Raw genomic sequence first — 15,702 nt, 5'->3', positions numbered from 1 at the left:
ATCTTGAGTAGCAGGACAGACTTGGGTGGCTTCTGGGCAAGGGCTTTAGAGATGAAACTTGGTAGTGGCAGAGGATGCTGGTGCTGGCCAATCGATTAAGTGCATACAAGACTACTGTAATATGTTACTGTCTAGAGTGTACTGATGAGGGGGATATTGCTGTCCCAGTGTGGAAAGAGAGAACAACTTCTTCGGTACTCTAGACTTAATTCTGATTTGTACCAGGGGGTACAAGCTGATAAAAAACAAATGCAAGCAATCAGGGTTTGTTAGTTTTCTCTCTCTGTTGAAACCAAGTGCCTTAAAAAGAGCATTTTGTCATGATAATACGGGGGGGGGGGAGAAAAACAACCCCAAACAATCCACCTTCTTTGCCTAAGCAAAAAGTTTAGCACAGGGATCGTTGCTGGGAGCAAGTATCTTGCCAGAGTTGGCTGCAGGTAGGTAAAAAGAGGCTTTATCTCCATGGCCTTTTGTTACTTGATGGGAGATTAGCTGAAAAGTGAAGTGTAACGCCAATGACAAGGAGTAACACCACATGTACTGGAATAGATACTAAAAGTACTTGAGAAGCATTTTACTCTCAACACAGTAAACAGCAGGATATCAAGGTTTTTTAATATGAAGCAAGGATTCAGAAGGAACAGATATGTTTGTCAAAAAGCAAGAGTCCCAGTGCCCACATCTAGCTGCTGGGACAAAAGGAATTGAGCGTTCAGAAGAAACATGCTTATACATGTCCCATGTAGGTCCTTTTATAGAGGCTCAGCCTTGTTCCTTTTGACACAAAAGATTTTAGGGTCAAAATCTAAGGGACTTACTTAGATCTCATAAGCAAATCCAGCCACCAAAATGTCTCTTTACAGGGACAGGCACTGTACTGGGACAGAAGGAGTGAGAGAGCCTTGATCACAGGGCAGAGTCATCCAGAGACGTGGCTTCAGTCCTCCAGAACAAGGTGTTCTCAACCTTAGCACTACATGCTGGTACTGTGCTCTAAAGAGCAGCGAGGATATGCAAGCTCTGAACAAAACCCTTACCCAGAACAGAGGACTCTTTTCAGCTGCTACCAATTGTTGAACAGCAGCAGCCTTAAGTATTATATGCCTCCACAGTATTTATGCTGAGAGAGGGCAAACTAGAAGAAGACATACCTACTATTATTTCGATAGAATGAGGATATGATCCAAGACAAAAAAAAATTATGTTTGCAAAAAGTTATTGTACACAGCATTCATGATATTTGCAAGTGTGGGATACTGTACCAAAACACAGCACTCATTAAGAGCGCCTCTCAGCAATGGTCTGAGGAGGATAAGCACCACTGTTCTGCAGCAGCAAGGACAGGATCAGCCACAGGTATGGATTAGACAAGTACCCCATCCACCTGAAGGATTCCAGGGGAACTTTGGTACAGAGACCTTCCTGTGCCTTGCAGCATCTTTCTAGGCATCGTGTAGATATGAATGTACAGGAAAAAACAGGCTCAGCCTTCATAGATGTATTCAGTAGTTCTAGCAAGTAGCAAGCAGCAGGTTGGATAATGCCAGCAAATGAACCTGGGCTCTGGACTGCAACTGCCTATAGCATTAAGCTGTTGAAATGATCTTTCGCACGTCTTTGGCTCAGGCCAGCTAATGCTCTCCAGAAAATTCCCAGGCACAGTTTGGGAGCTAGAATAGGCTATTCCCAGAGCCACTGCCTGTGGGCAGCTTGCATGTGGCCATCTTGTTTGGGAGAATAGAAAACGTTAATTGCTGGGCTTCGTTCCACTCTGTAGCAGCTGGCATCAGTGCCAGAGAGTGGTCCCAGGTACATTTAATGCACCAGGTATAGATGTAGCTTGTGTGGTTTCACCACAACTGCTGATAGTCATCTGTCAAGAGATTCTTCCAGGATGCCTGCCTGCTAATGGGCAAATAGGATGTAAAGACAAAACTGCCCAGACTCTTCACCTCTGCAAGGAGGAGAGGGAAAGCTTTTCTAGCAGTGTCCTTCAAACAGAAGTCTTACACAACTTGTGGAAGCAAAAAGCATGGGGCAGCACAGCTGTGATCACACAGCCGAGGAGGAACCATTCAGGACAGTAACGTGTGAAAGACCAGGAGCTGACATCACACTTTTTCATAGGCATGATTGCCTCATGTCTTTTGGAGGGAAGGTAGGAAGCGAAAAAAAGAATAAACACAGAGTGAAGTGGCTTAGGCAGTGAGAAAGGAATAGTTTAACAAATGGTTAAAGATTACCTGAGAGTAAACACAGAGTATAAATCAAGATTCTAATAGAGGGAATGGCACAACCACCGATCCAGTCCATCCACACAGTCTGCTCTCTGTACTTGTTTTGGGAGGGAGTTCCTGTGTAAGGCTACTTCGCTTGCGGGTAGCTCCAAGCCCCGGTGACGCACAAGGAATTGTGAACCAGATCATTAGCTGATACAGTCAGCAATGGTGATTTGCAACCGTGATAATATGGTTTTCTGTTTAGGTCACCTTCTTATCATTGTCCCGGAGATCCTATCCCCCCATCTCTGCTGGGAAGGAAGGGCAGAGCTCCCCTTCCAAGCTCTGCACCTTGCTCACTGCTGTCCCAGCACTGTGCAGAGCTTGCAGCTTCTCGGCCGGACAGCAGCCCTGGAGCCCGCCACATTCTCCCAGCACGCAGTGACTGTCGGGCCCAGCTGCTCCTTGGAAAGTTCCACCAGCACCACAGCCTGCGCTCCCTCACTGGCAGCCAAGGGTGGCACCTGCCTAAGTGCCGACAGGCCATAAAACATGTCCAGGAGCACTCCCAAAGCTGCTTGAGGCACTCCTTCCACAGTGCTGGCAGACACATTCGGCCCTCCAACACCAGCATTAGTGACTGCTATAGACTAGGCTGCCAGCAGTGCTTTTTTAGGTGTGACAGTAAACGTTTGTGAAAACAGATAAAGAACAGCCTGCCCACTGAAAGGGGGAGAGGAAGAGAAGGTGCTTGCAAATCTGGAAGCCATCAGACCTATTTGGGTTAGAGGTGGCACCTCCAGCAGGAATAATGTCACACGAGCAAAGGTGAACGGGACAGAGCAGCCAGGCCGTGGGTCAGGGGGACCAGCGGCACAGCATACAGGCAGCAAGGATATCTGGCAGAGGAGACAGTAGAAACAGTGAATTGTCAGCAGAGAAACATACAGGAGAAAGTGGGGATATGTGAGAAAGAGATAAAAAGGAGGTTGCGATGAACTGCTCTTAAATGACAAAACAATTCTTGGTTTTAGAAGCTATCCAATCTTGTGTCACTGCTTCCCCGAACAATTCACTCCATTGCTGCAGAGTATTTGTACAGAACAGGGAACTGAAAGGAGCCTCTTGAGTTATCACGGCCGATCCCCCATTGTTTCAGATGCCATATTTTTTACTCCAGTTCATAAACTGATTGCAAAAGGTTTTCAGTTCTTTTTCTGGATTGGAAAGTTGTTGCTGAACCTCCCTGGTTAGTTGTTTTTGTGCACATTTCATTGGTGACATGCTGTCCTATATTTGAGCAGTGCTGCTGGTATTTGCCCAACATCTATTTGTAGACAGCAATCGTATCTTTCAACCTTTTGCTAGATGAAGGAAGCCTTCTCTCCTCCTCTCCTTTTCTATAGCTGCTCTACCTTAAATTCATTTTTCTTGAAAGTGGCTGGCTCCATAGTTGTGATGGTATTTCCAGTGAATTCCCACTTGTGCATTAGACAGTAACATCAATGCCTTCCTATTTCAGTTAGATACGGCTACCCGAGGCTCATTACGTTTGCCTTTTTTTCAGAGATGCATCATTTTGCTGGCTCATTATCCTCTTGTGATGCACTGATATGCCCAGGTCTTTCTCCTCTACTATCAGTACCAGCTGGAAAGCCTCCAGTTTCCACTTATTTCTTCAGTATTACTTGCGCACCAGACTATGCTGGAGGTACAAGTGCCTTCCTTGCTTTGTATAGTAAGTAACTGGGTTTCCCTCTCATGGAATAAATCTTGTTTTGTAGCAGGATCCCTAAAGGCAGCTTTGCATGCACTTGCACCATCTTAAAGCTGCCCTGTTCATCTCATAAAAATCATTCCCTAATATAGTTCCATGTCATGTTTCTACTTTGGCTGATTATGGGCTTAATGCTTATGTCCTATAGAATCATAGAATCATAGAATCACTGAGGTTGGAAAAGACCTCTAAGATCATCGAGTCCAACCGTCAACTTATGACATATCTTATGACTTTTCTCAGACTAGCTATTTTACATTTTGTTTAGTTTCAAGTGCATTTGATGCACGTATCCTTATTGCAAAGAAATCCTCCAGGAACTTGACGGTATTGTTCTCCCTTACTCTCTTTTCAGAACGGGTGAACCTTCTTATCATTTATAGCCTCTCCTTGCAAGGAATGCTGTACGTATCATGACCATGTACTTTTCCCTCAGCCTTTCTAAAATAAAAATCTTGCCATCTATGGATCCTTTTTGTTTCTTGCTTTTATGCTTGTTTTCTTTCTTTCCTGATGACTGTTTCTGATCAAAGATTTGTTGTGTTGTGGTGCCATGTGCACCACAGCAACTGAGCTACACCATATTAGCTTTATTTTGGTAAGGGGTAGTGTAAAATCCCACTATACTTTATCTGCTTCACTGGGTAAGAGTGATAAGATTCATTAGGAATCACAACAAGCCAAATACGAATGCACAGTAGTTTGATTGATTTTACTTAAAAGGACGTTGCTGCAACTAAGAACAAAACGGAGATTTTCCTCTCCTTTTTAGGTTCTTTAACTCTTTATTTTCCCCTTTATTTGTTTCTCTAGTTCTCCATATTCCGATCCTTCCTAATTTCTGCAGAATTATTCATGTCCTCTGTTCATGTTTGATCCTGCTGTATATCTGCCTGCTGAGCATATCAATGTCTGCTGTTCTTTCAGCTTACTCATTACTGAGTTGATATTTTAATACAACCCTAATTTAAAAATCATCCATTCTTTCTCACTGAAGGCTCCCCAGACACTAATAAATTTTCTTTTGCTGCTTCTTTTGTCTCACCCTCCACTCTTACAGTATCTGTTTTTATGAGACTGAATTGTTATGGTACCCCTTTCTTATACTCATCAGTATGGTATCCTTCATATACACATGACATTTTTAGCACCCAGACACTGCAAATGATTGTTTGGGTGGAACAAAATAGTCACTATGTGCTCTTGTAGGCAAGTTTAAGACGAAAGAAATAATAGACATTTGCAGTTACAGACCTGGAACCATACAGTCAGTTGGCGTTAATACCAGCATTTCAGTCTCGCTTATGTTATTTAAATTTGAGCTTTTTCCTCAATATCCGCTGGCACTGCTGGAAGAAGCAATGTGTGTTTCCCTGATCCTGAGGCAGGCAGAGCTGGTTTGGCTCCATAAGGTTACTTGAACACGACGCTAGTTATGTGTGGCCCAAGAGGCTGTCCACAAGGTGTATAATTCCAGCATCTTGCTCTAGGCGTGTCCCTGAACCCATAACCCACAGGGAGTCGGATGGCACAGAAGCTCTGTGGCAGCTGGATCCAGCATGTGAAGATCCAGCTGCCTTTCTACCCCTTTGTGTTGGCGAGACTGAGGTTTAGAATTGATCCCTTGCTTGGTCAAAAGGTTTAAACTACAGCTATGCACCCTTTCAGTCTGTAGAAAAATGGGTTCACACCCCACTTCCAACATGTTCGTTTACTTTATTTAGTTGCGGCCAGTTGAATACTTTGCACTAGAAAGGACGGTTTAAAATGTGTATGCTCACTGTACATTTGGAGTTAGCTGCAACTTGAAAAAAGCCAATAATTTAAGCCATCATTGTGAACAGCTTATGACAGAACAATCAAGTAGAGGCCCACCAATGAAGAGGATAGAGAATAATGCTGAAAATGTTCTAATGTCATTAAATACCATCTTGTCTCAAAAAAAAAAAAAAAAGAAAAAAAAAAGAAAAAAGAAAGCATACGGCAGACCCGAAGAATTTTCAGGAAAAAAAAAAGATACCAAGAACAATTAGTGATTGATTTTATCATAATCTCCATATAGAGAAACAATAAAAAGATGATGATGATGATGTAAACTTTAGAAAGAGGAAAGGCAAGAAGACTTGTAACTGTGTAAATTGATCATGTAAGATGATGAGTTATGCAAGGCTTTGTAATACAACAAGAGCAACTCAAACACAAAATCCTACTTTGTGCAACATTTAGTCTTTGGAACGCCTGGCTGCTTGATGTTATCAAATCTTCATTTGGAAACCATGTAAGATTTAGTGAGACAAGTAAAGCACTAGCGGTTCACAAATAATTATCTACATAACTACAATGTATATCATTTATATATAAGTTGTTATACTTGATTCCTTTCCACTTACTAGACCCAAATTAGCTTTTTATCGCTTTTTCATCCAGAAAGGTATATAGAAACAATTTGACTCGGCATCCAAGGGTAAGCATCTTTCCTTAGTGTTACTACTATAACTTTTCTAGTCTAGACGTTGAAATTGCCTAAAATGACAGCACTGGAATTCCCTGAGACACCAGCTGTATCCACTCAAGTATCTGGCACCTACCAGATATTCATGCCTGTATCTCCTACCAGGTTTTGTCCAGATTCATCCATGTTCCTGTTCTGTCCTTCCCCATTCTGTCCAAATAGGTTTTGCTGAAAGAACCAAAGCGCTAATATTTCTGTTCTGCTAAGCCAAAGTTTTCCTGGTCTCATGAACACTTTGCTTTCTCCCCAAGAGTCCTTTCTTTGACAGCAATCAGCTTACTAATAGACCCTCTCATTTATCTAATCTGTCTTTCCATACATGCACAACACATTCTTCATCGTACTAATGAACATCGTGTTGATATTTGAGCTTACCTCTGCTAGGCAGGCTCAATCTCAGTGACACCTCCCTGTGACCACGCTTCCCAGTGCTGCCCAGTGGCACTGATCTCCTGGATGGAGGCCAAACGGAGCGAATTGCTCATCCACCTCAGTCCCAGCTCTAACAAACCAATAGGGAAACACACAATACTGCCCTGTTTCTCTATGCTATATCATACGGCCACAGTCTCTGGTCAGGCTTCTTTAGCGATGGGACCATTCCCATCTTTGGCTCCTAAAATAGCCAAACGGACAGTGCTAATGACGTTAAGAGTTTTGGAAGATGCTTTGCAGGCAGTATTTTGGCCCAGACTCCATCCTGCTGGTGTCAATAGCAGAATCCTAACTGCAGAAGAATGAAGAGTTGATCTTTCAACTCAAAGAACCGAAAACTGAGATTCAGACTTCTACTCTCTGCATGGTAAGAGGAGGACAATTAGGTTACTCCATGACTCCTGGGGGTTTATTCTCTATTCTAAGCAGTTTACATTCAGATATGATCTTACTGGGCTCCCAGTAAGGATCCGTAAATCCTTTCTTTGGAGACTGTTTAAATGGTATTGCCTTTAAGATGTGAGTATGTATGTCACCTGGATGCCATTAAATTCTGGACAATAATAGCCCCAAATGATAAATTCAAAGTCCTGCTTAAAGAATGATGTATACTTTGAGCCTCAACTGGATTTGTATTAATAATATTTTCCACAATTACTTTTTTATGCAATATCCAAGTATTGTAAAATATATTTGTATTGCTAGACTTAAGGTATGACACCCAGGTTCTGGGTGAGAACTACTTCCAGTTAATATCCTTCTGGAAGTGCTACTAATCCTTGAGCAATATTCCATTCACCTTAGGGTGCAACTTAGCCTGGGTAATGGCTAGTTCTTGCTGCTCTTCAATCCTGAGTAATCTTTGTAAGACAGTATCTCCTCCCTCTTCAGTCCCAGTTTCTCCTCTATTGGGGTAAAAACAAGAGTCAAAATAATCCTAGACCCTACAGAGTTTATGTGGCCACTGAAAATCCCATTTTCCTAACAACCACTGATGCCAGATACCTGTTTCAAGGATATTGATTCTTTCTCTTCGGCACCTGAAGCTCTACAAGTGTGCACAGTAGTTGTTTTCCTGGAGAAAAATCATCATCTTTCTCTACGTAAGAAACATCCACTTCAGGGCCAAGCTACGGGATTCCAAACCATTTGGCAGAAGTTACAGACAAACACTCCTTGACCTGGCGTGAGCCAAATGACACAGAACATTTAACTTTAAAATTCTCTGTCAGAGAGAGCCTACTTAAGGTAAAAGAAGGAGCTGGGCATAGCATTTTTTCATTCCTGCTGCTGGGTGCCTTCTAGTGAGACATCCCAAGATATCGTTGTGTCAAGGCTAATGCAGCTGCTATGAGCTTAATAAACAGACGACTTTTTTTCCTAATTTTTAAGCTACTCAGTAGTCTTTATGAAAAGAGAACAGTAACAGCTGTTTATCAAAAGTAGTGCAGCCAAGGTTCATGTTTATTCCTTTGTTATTATTTCATCTCCCATCCAAACAACTGCTTGCCTTTAATGCTTAAAATGGAACCAATATTTGCTGTTTAGAACATCAAAAATATTCACTTCAGACAGAATTGAGAAAGTTTCACCAACAGAAGAGACCCTAAGAAATGTGCATCTATTTTGAAAGCTGGAATATAGTAACGAAGTGTTAGGGACAGTTGAATTGAATTACAACTATGGCTTTTTTTGCTTCGATTTAAATTATTTTTTCTTTAATTGGATGTCTTACACAAGTACTGAAGCTTCCATATTTGAGCCCTTTTTCCTGCACTGTCACTACGGTTATATCTCTGCTGACAACTGGGGAGAGTTGTACACGTTCTAAAGTGTCTGAGCTGTACAGACCTGCACTGAAGCAGGTCTTCACCTGACACTTGTCTCTACCTCAAAGGCATCTATTTCAGGACCTGTATCCCACCCCACACCCTGCTTGACCATTCCACCCAAGTTTTCCTTTTAAGATCTGCTGCCACAGCAAGGAGTTCCTGCATTCCTTAACAGTAGTGAAAGATGCCCAACTCGGTAGCGATATCCGAGTTCAGCGGAACAACTCTGCCCTCACAGTTCACATCTCGAGGTCCTACCTTTGACACTTGAAGGGGTCTTTTCTGCTCTGAACCCCCTTGCAGCCGGAAGCCCCAGGGGGCACCTCCAGACAGAGTGATGAGCATTTCTTCTTCAGCTCCCATGATTTCTGCACTTCGGATATTTTGTCTTCCCAACTTCAAAACAGACTCCAGTTCTTAACAGGCAGTATCTTCTACTCCCATCGTCACAATTCACACCACAATTCTCCGGTCCCCCAAAAGGCCCTCTGCTCACTTTCTCCTTCAAGTTCACACACACACACACACAAGAAGGGAGTTGAGACTGTCAAGCCCAGCCTTCTCTGCTCTTCTGGACTCTCAGCTGCTGCTCTGCCTATGATTAGACATTTGATTCTGCTCTTGGTAAGGGGCCAGAGTTGTCCTACACACGTGTCATGTCAATCTCACCCTCTGTGGCCCCCCCACACACACCATGGATCTCACACCGGAGCATGGCTGAAAATAGCGCACCTCCTGTCTCTTCAGAGCTTTGTCTGACACTCTTAAAGCTGGAAGCATTTAAGTGAAAATTTTATTTCCACTTCCCATTCCAAATGCAAATCCCGGAGTCACCCAGCACTCAGGATTCATTAGTGTGAGTTTCAGGCAAGGGCATGATAGAGGCACAAACTTGTACAAGATCAGGTGACAGCACCTGACCCTGAGAAATTGAACAAAACCAGCTTGGAAGTGGTGTGCTCTCCACCTGTTTTCCCCGTGCGGCTAGTGTTACTACACAGTAGCACTACCTGGAGCCCTGAAAACCACAAGCAGGCTATAGATGTAATGTGCTCCCTCGGCAGGTTGCTGCTCCCTGACATCCCCTACAGCCACTCCTAATTAGACACTGGGACCAGAATAGCCAGGATTAGCTACGCAGATGGGATTCAAAGAGTTCTCTGCGGGGCACCGCATATGTAGACTCCCCAGTGGCCAAGAGAACAGCTTTGCACCCAGGTCCTTCACTGTCTTCTCTGTAGGACCATGGCAGACAAGACCTCCTGGCCATCCCAAGCCACCTTGATCCCTTTGAGCTATAGGAGAAATAAAACCCATGTTCCCCCTTTTGCTACAGGGCTTAAAACGTAATTTTCTGTTAAGATCTTGAGGACAAACATCTCTTCCTTATTCTGCATGTGCTTAGCTCTCAGTGACCAACAGGTACCTTACCAATCTCTGCGATACCCTTGTACCCTAACATTCAAAGGACGCGGTTTTGCTGTGACACCATCGTGCAGTTGACTCCTCCATTGCCAGTGTTGCAACGCCATTCATCCAGTGCCATCGCACGGTGCTGGCGGGCGCACACCAACAAAACGCTACCAGACAGCGAACAACTCTTGCGCCACCGTTGCATTTTGGTGCAAAAACGGCCCCGGGTGCTCCTGTATGGTGGTCTTCCACAGGCCGCTGGCGGGACAGACGGCCAAGGGCACCATGATGGGCGCGGGCTGAGGCTGAGCAGTCGTGCCGCAGCGCAGCCATGCCCGCAGTCCACCACCCAGCCGCTCTCGCGGCGAAACGCTGGTTCTCGGTCCAACCTCAGAAAACGGCCCCCGCGTCTCCGGCCCCCACCGCCGCCGCCGCCGCCACAGCGGCCCCGCAAGAGCCCTCCCGCCCCACTCGGGGCTCGCCGGAGCCCAGGGGAAGTGCAGGCCGCCCGTCGGGCAAGCGCGGCTCCGGCCTGGGCGCCCCGCTGACGGCCGCTGCCGGAGCGGCGGCTGGTCCCCGGCCGGCCTGGGGCCGGGGCCGGGGCCGGGCCCACCGGCGCCTCAGGTCGGGCCGGGCCGGGCCGCCCCCGTCGCCACGGCCCGGCACTTCCGGACAACCGCCCAGCGACGCCACAGGTGCGCGAGGGCCCCCGTCACGAGCCCGCACGGCCGCGGATCGCTGCCGCCGGCGTGCGACCCCCCCGAGTGACGTCAGCGCCCGCGGGCGGAGGCGGTGCGCGCGCTCCCCGCCTCACGGCGCCTGCGCCGCATCCGGGCCCCGCCGGGTGGGGCGCGGCGGCGGCCGGGGGTTGGCGGGGAGTGCGGACGTGGCAGGCAGCGGGCGGGGGAGCGGCGCTTCCGGGGGAGCGGCGGGTCCGGGAACCGGAAGCGGGCCCGGCAGCAGCGCCGGGAGCGGCGGGCAGCGGCGGTGAGTGAGGCCGCGGAGCGGCTCCGGGGGGGCGCCGGGCCTGCCGACGGCGGCCGCGCAGGTGTCCGGGGCGGGCGGGCGGCTGGTAGGCAGGCACCGCGCCCGGCGGCCCGGCCGGGGCCCGAGCCCGAGGCGCCGCCGCTTCCTTCCCCGCCAAGGAGTTGAGGCCTGGCGGCGCCCAGCCGGGTGGCACGTCGGGCCCGCCGTGCCTGCGCGCCATGCCCGGCCTCTGTAGGAGCCCGCTTCTTCCCCGGCAACGTGTCCGGACGGGAGCGCCCCGCGCCGCCGCCGGCCCGGCCCGGCCCGGCCCGGCCCAGCGGGTGCCGGCCTGCGGGGCTGGCTGTCGGCGGGGCCTTCTCCTCCATGGCATGGGCTGCCCCGAGGGGAGCCCCCCGCGTCCCGGTGTGGTGCGGCGAGTCCCAAGGGCTACGAGTCGGGCCGTCGCTCCCTCCCGGAAAGCCGGGCGGTTTTTTTCGGCCCGGGTGCGCTGTGAGGCAGATACCCCCTCTGCAACGTCCCTGATCTCTTGTAATCCGCGGATCCTTCCCCCAGTGTTCGCGTTGTGCTGTTCAAGCTTCCATTCGTTGGAGGCTTGTGAAGGACGGTCCTCCCGTGCGGAGACCCGGTGACTGAGTTTGGTTGGATTTGGTAGTAAAACTTAGCGATTTGTCTGCCTGTGGCTTTGGAAAAGGAAGGAGGAAAGGAATGGAGGTGGTATGACCAAAATACAAGTGTAGTCTTGAAAAGTGGTTATGCAAGATGGACTCTTTCTTTCCATGTAGACCGTGCTTTAAACGTGTTTGTTTTGTATCGTTGGAGTTTGCTTTCACTCCTTGTGAGCAATCCTCTTTGGAGTAGAAGGAAGGTTAGTTTCTTTTCTTTTTATTCTTGGGATGTACTTGAGTGTTTTTCAATATGTGTGTGTGGTGTCTTAGCTCTGAAATATTTCTCAGAAAGACTTTGTAAAACCCTCCAAACTGGGCCTCCTTGGTAATTGTCACGCTGTAGTTGAAGTTCTGTTTAAACTTACTGGCTGATGGAAGTGGTCGCTGAAACATAGGTGAATTGCTTACACCCACATCAGAAGTTATCCACCAGAGTTAACGTTTGTACAGTCACATTAAAATACAGATTTATTTTTTTTTTCCAGTTTGGTACTCAGTGTTGGTTTTTAGTCATTAATGTGACAGCTCCATAAACATATTTTTAGATCCTTTTCTGTTACGAGGTTCCTTAGTCAACTTTATCAAATGTTGGGGGGGGATGTTAGAGGGAGAGAAATTGCCATCTGACACATAACATGCAATGTCGTTGTTGTTGTTGTTTACAAGCAGTGTGAAATCACACCACTAGAATGGGAGGTGAATTGTTGCTGATTTTGTCCTGAAGTCTTTACTGTTTATTAATATGAAGTTGTCCTGAGTAGGTTTAGGGAGCTTTGGCTTTAACCTCCCCCCCTGGCCCTTCTCGTAGAGTAAGTGTTCTGGTTAGGGGTGGATAGAAATATATGTGGCCTAAAACTCCAGAGCCTCTCTCTTCAGAGGGGACTTAGCTTCAATCATGTATATACGCTATCTGTGGAAGCATAAGCATTTCTATCCGTTTTTGTGTGGAAGAGGTTCTTGCTTCTGGAACTGCCTGTTTCTTCTTGAAGCCGTACCACTCAGGATTCTTTATTGCTATAGACAGACTGTGAAGTGGACGTTGATAGAAGGAATATTTCTTCTTAATACGCTGGGACATTTGCTCCAGGTTCTAATTTCATGGCTGAAAGCTGAGTTATAGCAGTGAACAGATGTCCAAAGAATTATTTCTTTGATGAGTCGTTTGATGCTTGTACCTCTTTGAATGTTTTCTCCTGCTACTGTAGGGACTATATTTTCTTCCTGTAACACTTATTATCAGAAGGAGGGTCAAAAATCCAAGAAAGACTTGATGGTTGGCAAAGGAAGGGCAAGGTACAAAGAGTCACTAAAAGTGATCAACAACAAGGTCTCCACAGAAGAGAGAAGGTGGATATTCCTTGTTCTTTAGGTTTGAAAAGCTTTGTTAGCAATGAATTGTGAAGACAGAGCTTGTTCTTATATGTTCAGCAAGATTCATTGTTAACATAGAAAGCACTAAAAGACAGTATAAACTGGGCAGTATGCCTTAGGAAAAGCTAATTCTGAGCTTTTTTTGTTTCTTGCAAGTGATGGGAATTGTGTAATGAGTATTTGTGTAGAGGAAGTCAGAATACAGACATTTTGGATGAAAGATGGTCAATGTTACAATGTATGTGAAGAAAAATTGTTTAGCATTATAACACGTTTTTAAGTCTTATTCTATATATGCCTATTCATCCATTCTTCCTTCTGGCTTCTTCTCTAAACGTTAAACCACTCTCTTAACTTTTTCTAATCAATTATACTTGTGCAAAGTTCACAGAAATGAGTCTAGATGACTTCACATGTTGTAACATGTATGTGGAGGTAGCTAAGGAAGAGAGAAATCTTTCACTGCCATTTTGTCGATGTTGCATTTTCAATGACTTTTGCCTCCGCAGGGTTGCTCTCCAGAAGCAATGCCCATAACTGAGCGTTTTTGGAATCTTTTCTTAGAGCTTTATTACAGAGATGTAAATCAGTCCCACCAGGAGACTTCAATCACATTTTATACTCTTTGTTGACTTAAGTAAAAAATCTGGTTCTGGTGGCAGGGGTTGGAAATAGTGGTAGGTTTAAGGTTAGGTCAAGACTAAGCTTTTTTTGTATTCAGTTTTTAACCACTTTCACTGTCTGGTAACTTGTATGTTGTATTGGACCTTGCCCAAGATGATGAATCAGCCTAACAAAACAAGATTTAATGTGGCCCTTCTTTAGAATAACATAGAAGTGATCACACCTTAGATGTGAACCGTGGTTTTTATGTCCTGAAGCCTGAAAGACCTCTTCAAAGCAGCACAGGAAAGACTGGGCTGCAAAAATCTGCTCCAGTTCCTGTTGTATCAAGAAGTTCTAGGAGCTAATCTATCCTTTCTTCTCCTGAAAATATCTTCAGTGAAAATATTGTGGCTTCTGGACTTTCGCTGATACTGAATTGTAAAGTTTCCTTTTGAAAACTGTGTGTCTTATACCTCTCATGAACTGTTAAAGCAGATCTTTCTGGCGGTGACTCCAAATGCATAGGTGAAGAAAATATTACCTACGGTGTGACAAGTTGAGAATCTGCCCGGGTGGAAAGACAGAGCGCCACAAAAATACAACTGAATTGGAGGGCCAGTTCCAGTAGTGCCATTTGGATTGATCTGGACAAATGTATGGGAGGCATCCTGTTATAATGGCCTGAGTGCTTCCAGATCAGTTGGCAGTCTCTGACTTCCAGGATACGGGCTTCTCTTACAGGATTTTCTGTAGAAAAACAAACCAGGAGTTTCTTGTATCTGAAGAGAACCAAGTGTTTCATGAGTGCTTGTAGAGGACCTAGTCAAGCTGTCGGTGGAACAAAAGCAAGGACATCTGCCTTTCAGAAGAGTGTTCTTAGCTCCAGAGTCTAGGTCTTTGTAAGAATGGCATAACTTTGCTACTTCTCCAGAAAGCTGCAGAACAGAAGCATTAAAAGCACTGTAGGTAATATTCTGAACTGGTCTCTGAGGATGATGATTGTCCCCTTCTGTCCCATCTCTTGGAAATGGTTTTGATTTCTGTGTTCAGAAATTAAGTAGACATATTTCCTTCAGTTTCAGCATAATATAGGAGGCCACGCTGTTGACATTTTTTTTTAAGGATCAGTCTTCTCAGAAGTTAAAACAAACAAGCCTTTTATTTCTCTGGGACCAGTAAAAAAGGTGCTAGTATCTTTCTGAAGGAAAGTAATTTTGCTGTGTGCATTTCCTTTAGAAAGCAACCAAGAACTGATGAGATCAAGCTTTTCGGTTTCAAAAGGGAATTAACAGTGAATGCAGACCATAAAAAATGATGAATATGCAGTTTTTAGTGATTTGGGAGATTTGCTGATTGAAACAAGCTCTCATGAATCACTAGGGGTTTTTTTAAAAAAACAGTCCATAAAAACTGCACTGTAGTCTGCTTTGTTTGGATACTAAGGAATCTGGAAACTATTGTAAAAGTTAGAAGTTTGGTTGTCTGTCCCCTGCCTGCCCCCCCCCCCCAGTATTACTGTGTATTTTTCTCCCATCAGTTTGTTGCTGATGAGCACTGGTTGTCTGTCTTGTATAACTGTTCCAGTATGAATTTTAGCTGTGTAACTATTTTGACCAAAACGTGGTCAACTGCCTTTATACAGAGGAATAGAAAACAGCATAGAGTGACTGCTTTGTGCTTTGCAAGAAAATTGTTTGTTATTTATAGTAATGACTGCTTGTTGTCATAGTATTTTCCCAATAGCATGAGTCCTGCTTATTTGAGCTTTGTGTATTGTAACTGCTGACTAGTAATATGATGTTCAACAGCGTGTTTTAATACTGGTTTTGGTAATGCGTTACTACATGCAAAGGAATACCCTCAGTATTTTTATCAAGTGAAA

General features: G+C 45.4%; 2 protein-coding genes across 4 annotated transcripts in view; one reads left to right on the top strand and one right to left on the bottom strand.

Moving 5' to 3' along the window:
• The window catches only part of SYNPO2L (synaptopodin 2 like), a 40,317-nt gene extending 30,966 nt beyond the window's left edge, over positions 1–9,351 (bottom strand). Inside the window, exon 1 of the mRNA XM_076338509.1 lies at positions 9,037–9,351. Coding sequence (XP_076194624.1) covers positions 9,037–9,141 — 105 coding nt within the window. The 5' untranslated portion in view covers positions 9,142–9,351. The remainder of the gene's footprint in view (positions 1–9,036) is intronic.
• Positions 9,352–11,117: 1,766 nt separating this feature from the next.
• The window catches only part of SEC24C (SEC24 homolog C, COPII component), a 39,050-nt gene continuing 34,465 nt past the window's right edge, over positions 11,118–15,702 (top strand). For all 3 annotated transcript variants that reach the window (XM_076338508.1, XM_076338507.1, XM_076338506.1), the window contains exon 1: positions 11,118–11,178. The gene's annotated coding sequence lies outside the window, so the exon portion shown is untranslated. The remainder of the gene's footprint in view (positions 11,179–15,702) is intronic.

Source organism: Aptenodytes patagonicus, chromosome 5 (genome assembly GCF_965638725.1).
Source record: "Aptenodytes patagonicus chromosome 5, bAptPat1.pri.cur, whole genome shotgun sequence".
NCBI lineage: Eukaryota > Metazoa > Chordata > Aves > Sphenisciformes > Spheniscidae > Aptenodytes > Aptenodytes patagonicus.
Note: the sequence above shows the minus strand (reverse complement) of the source record. Positions and strands in the feature narration are given on the sequence as shown.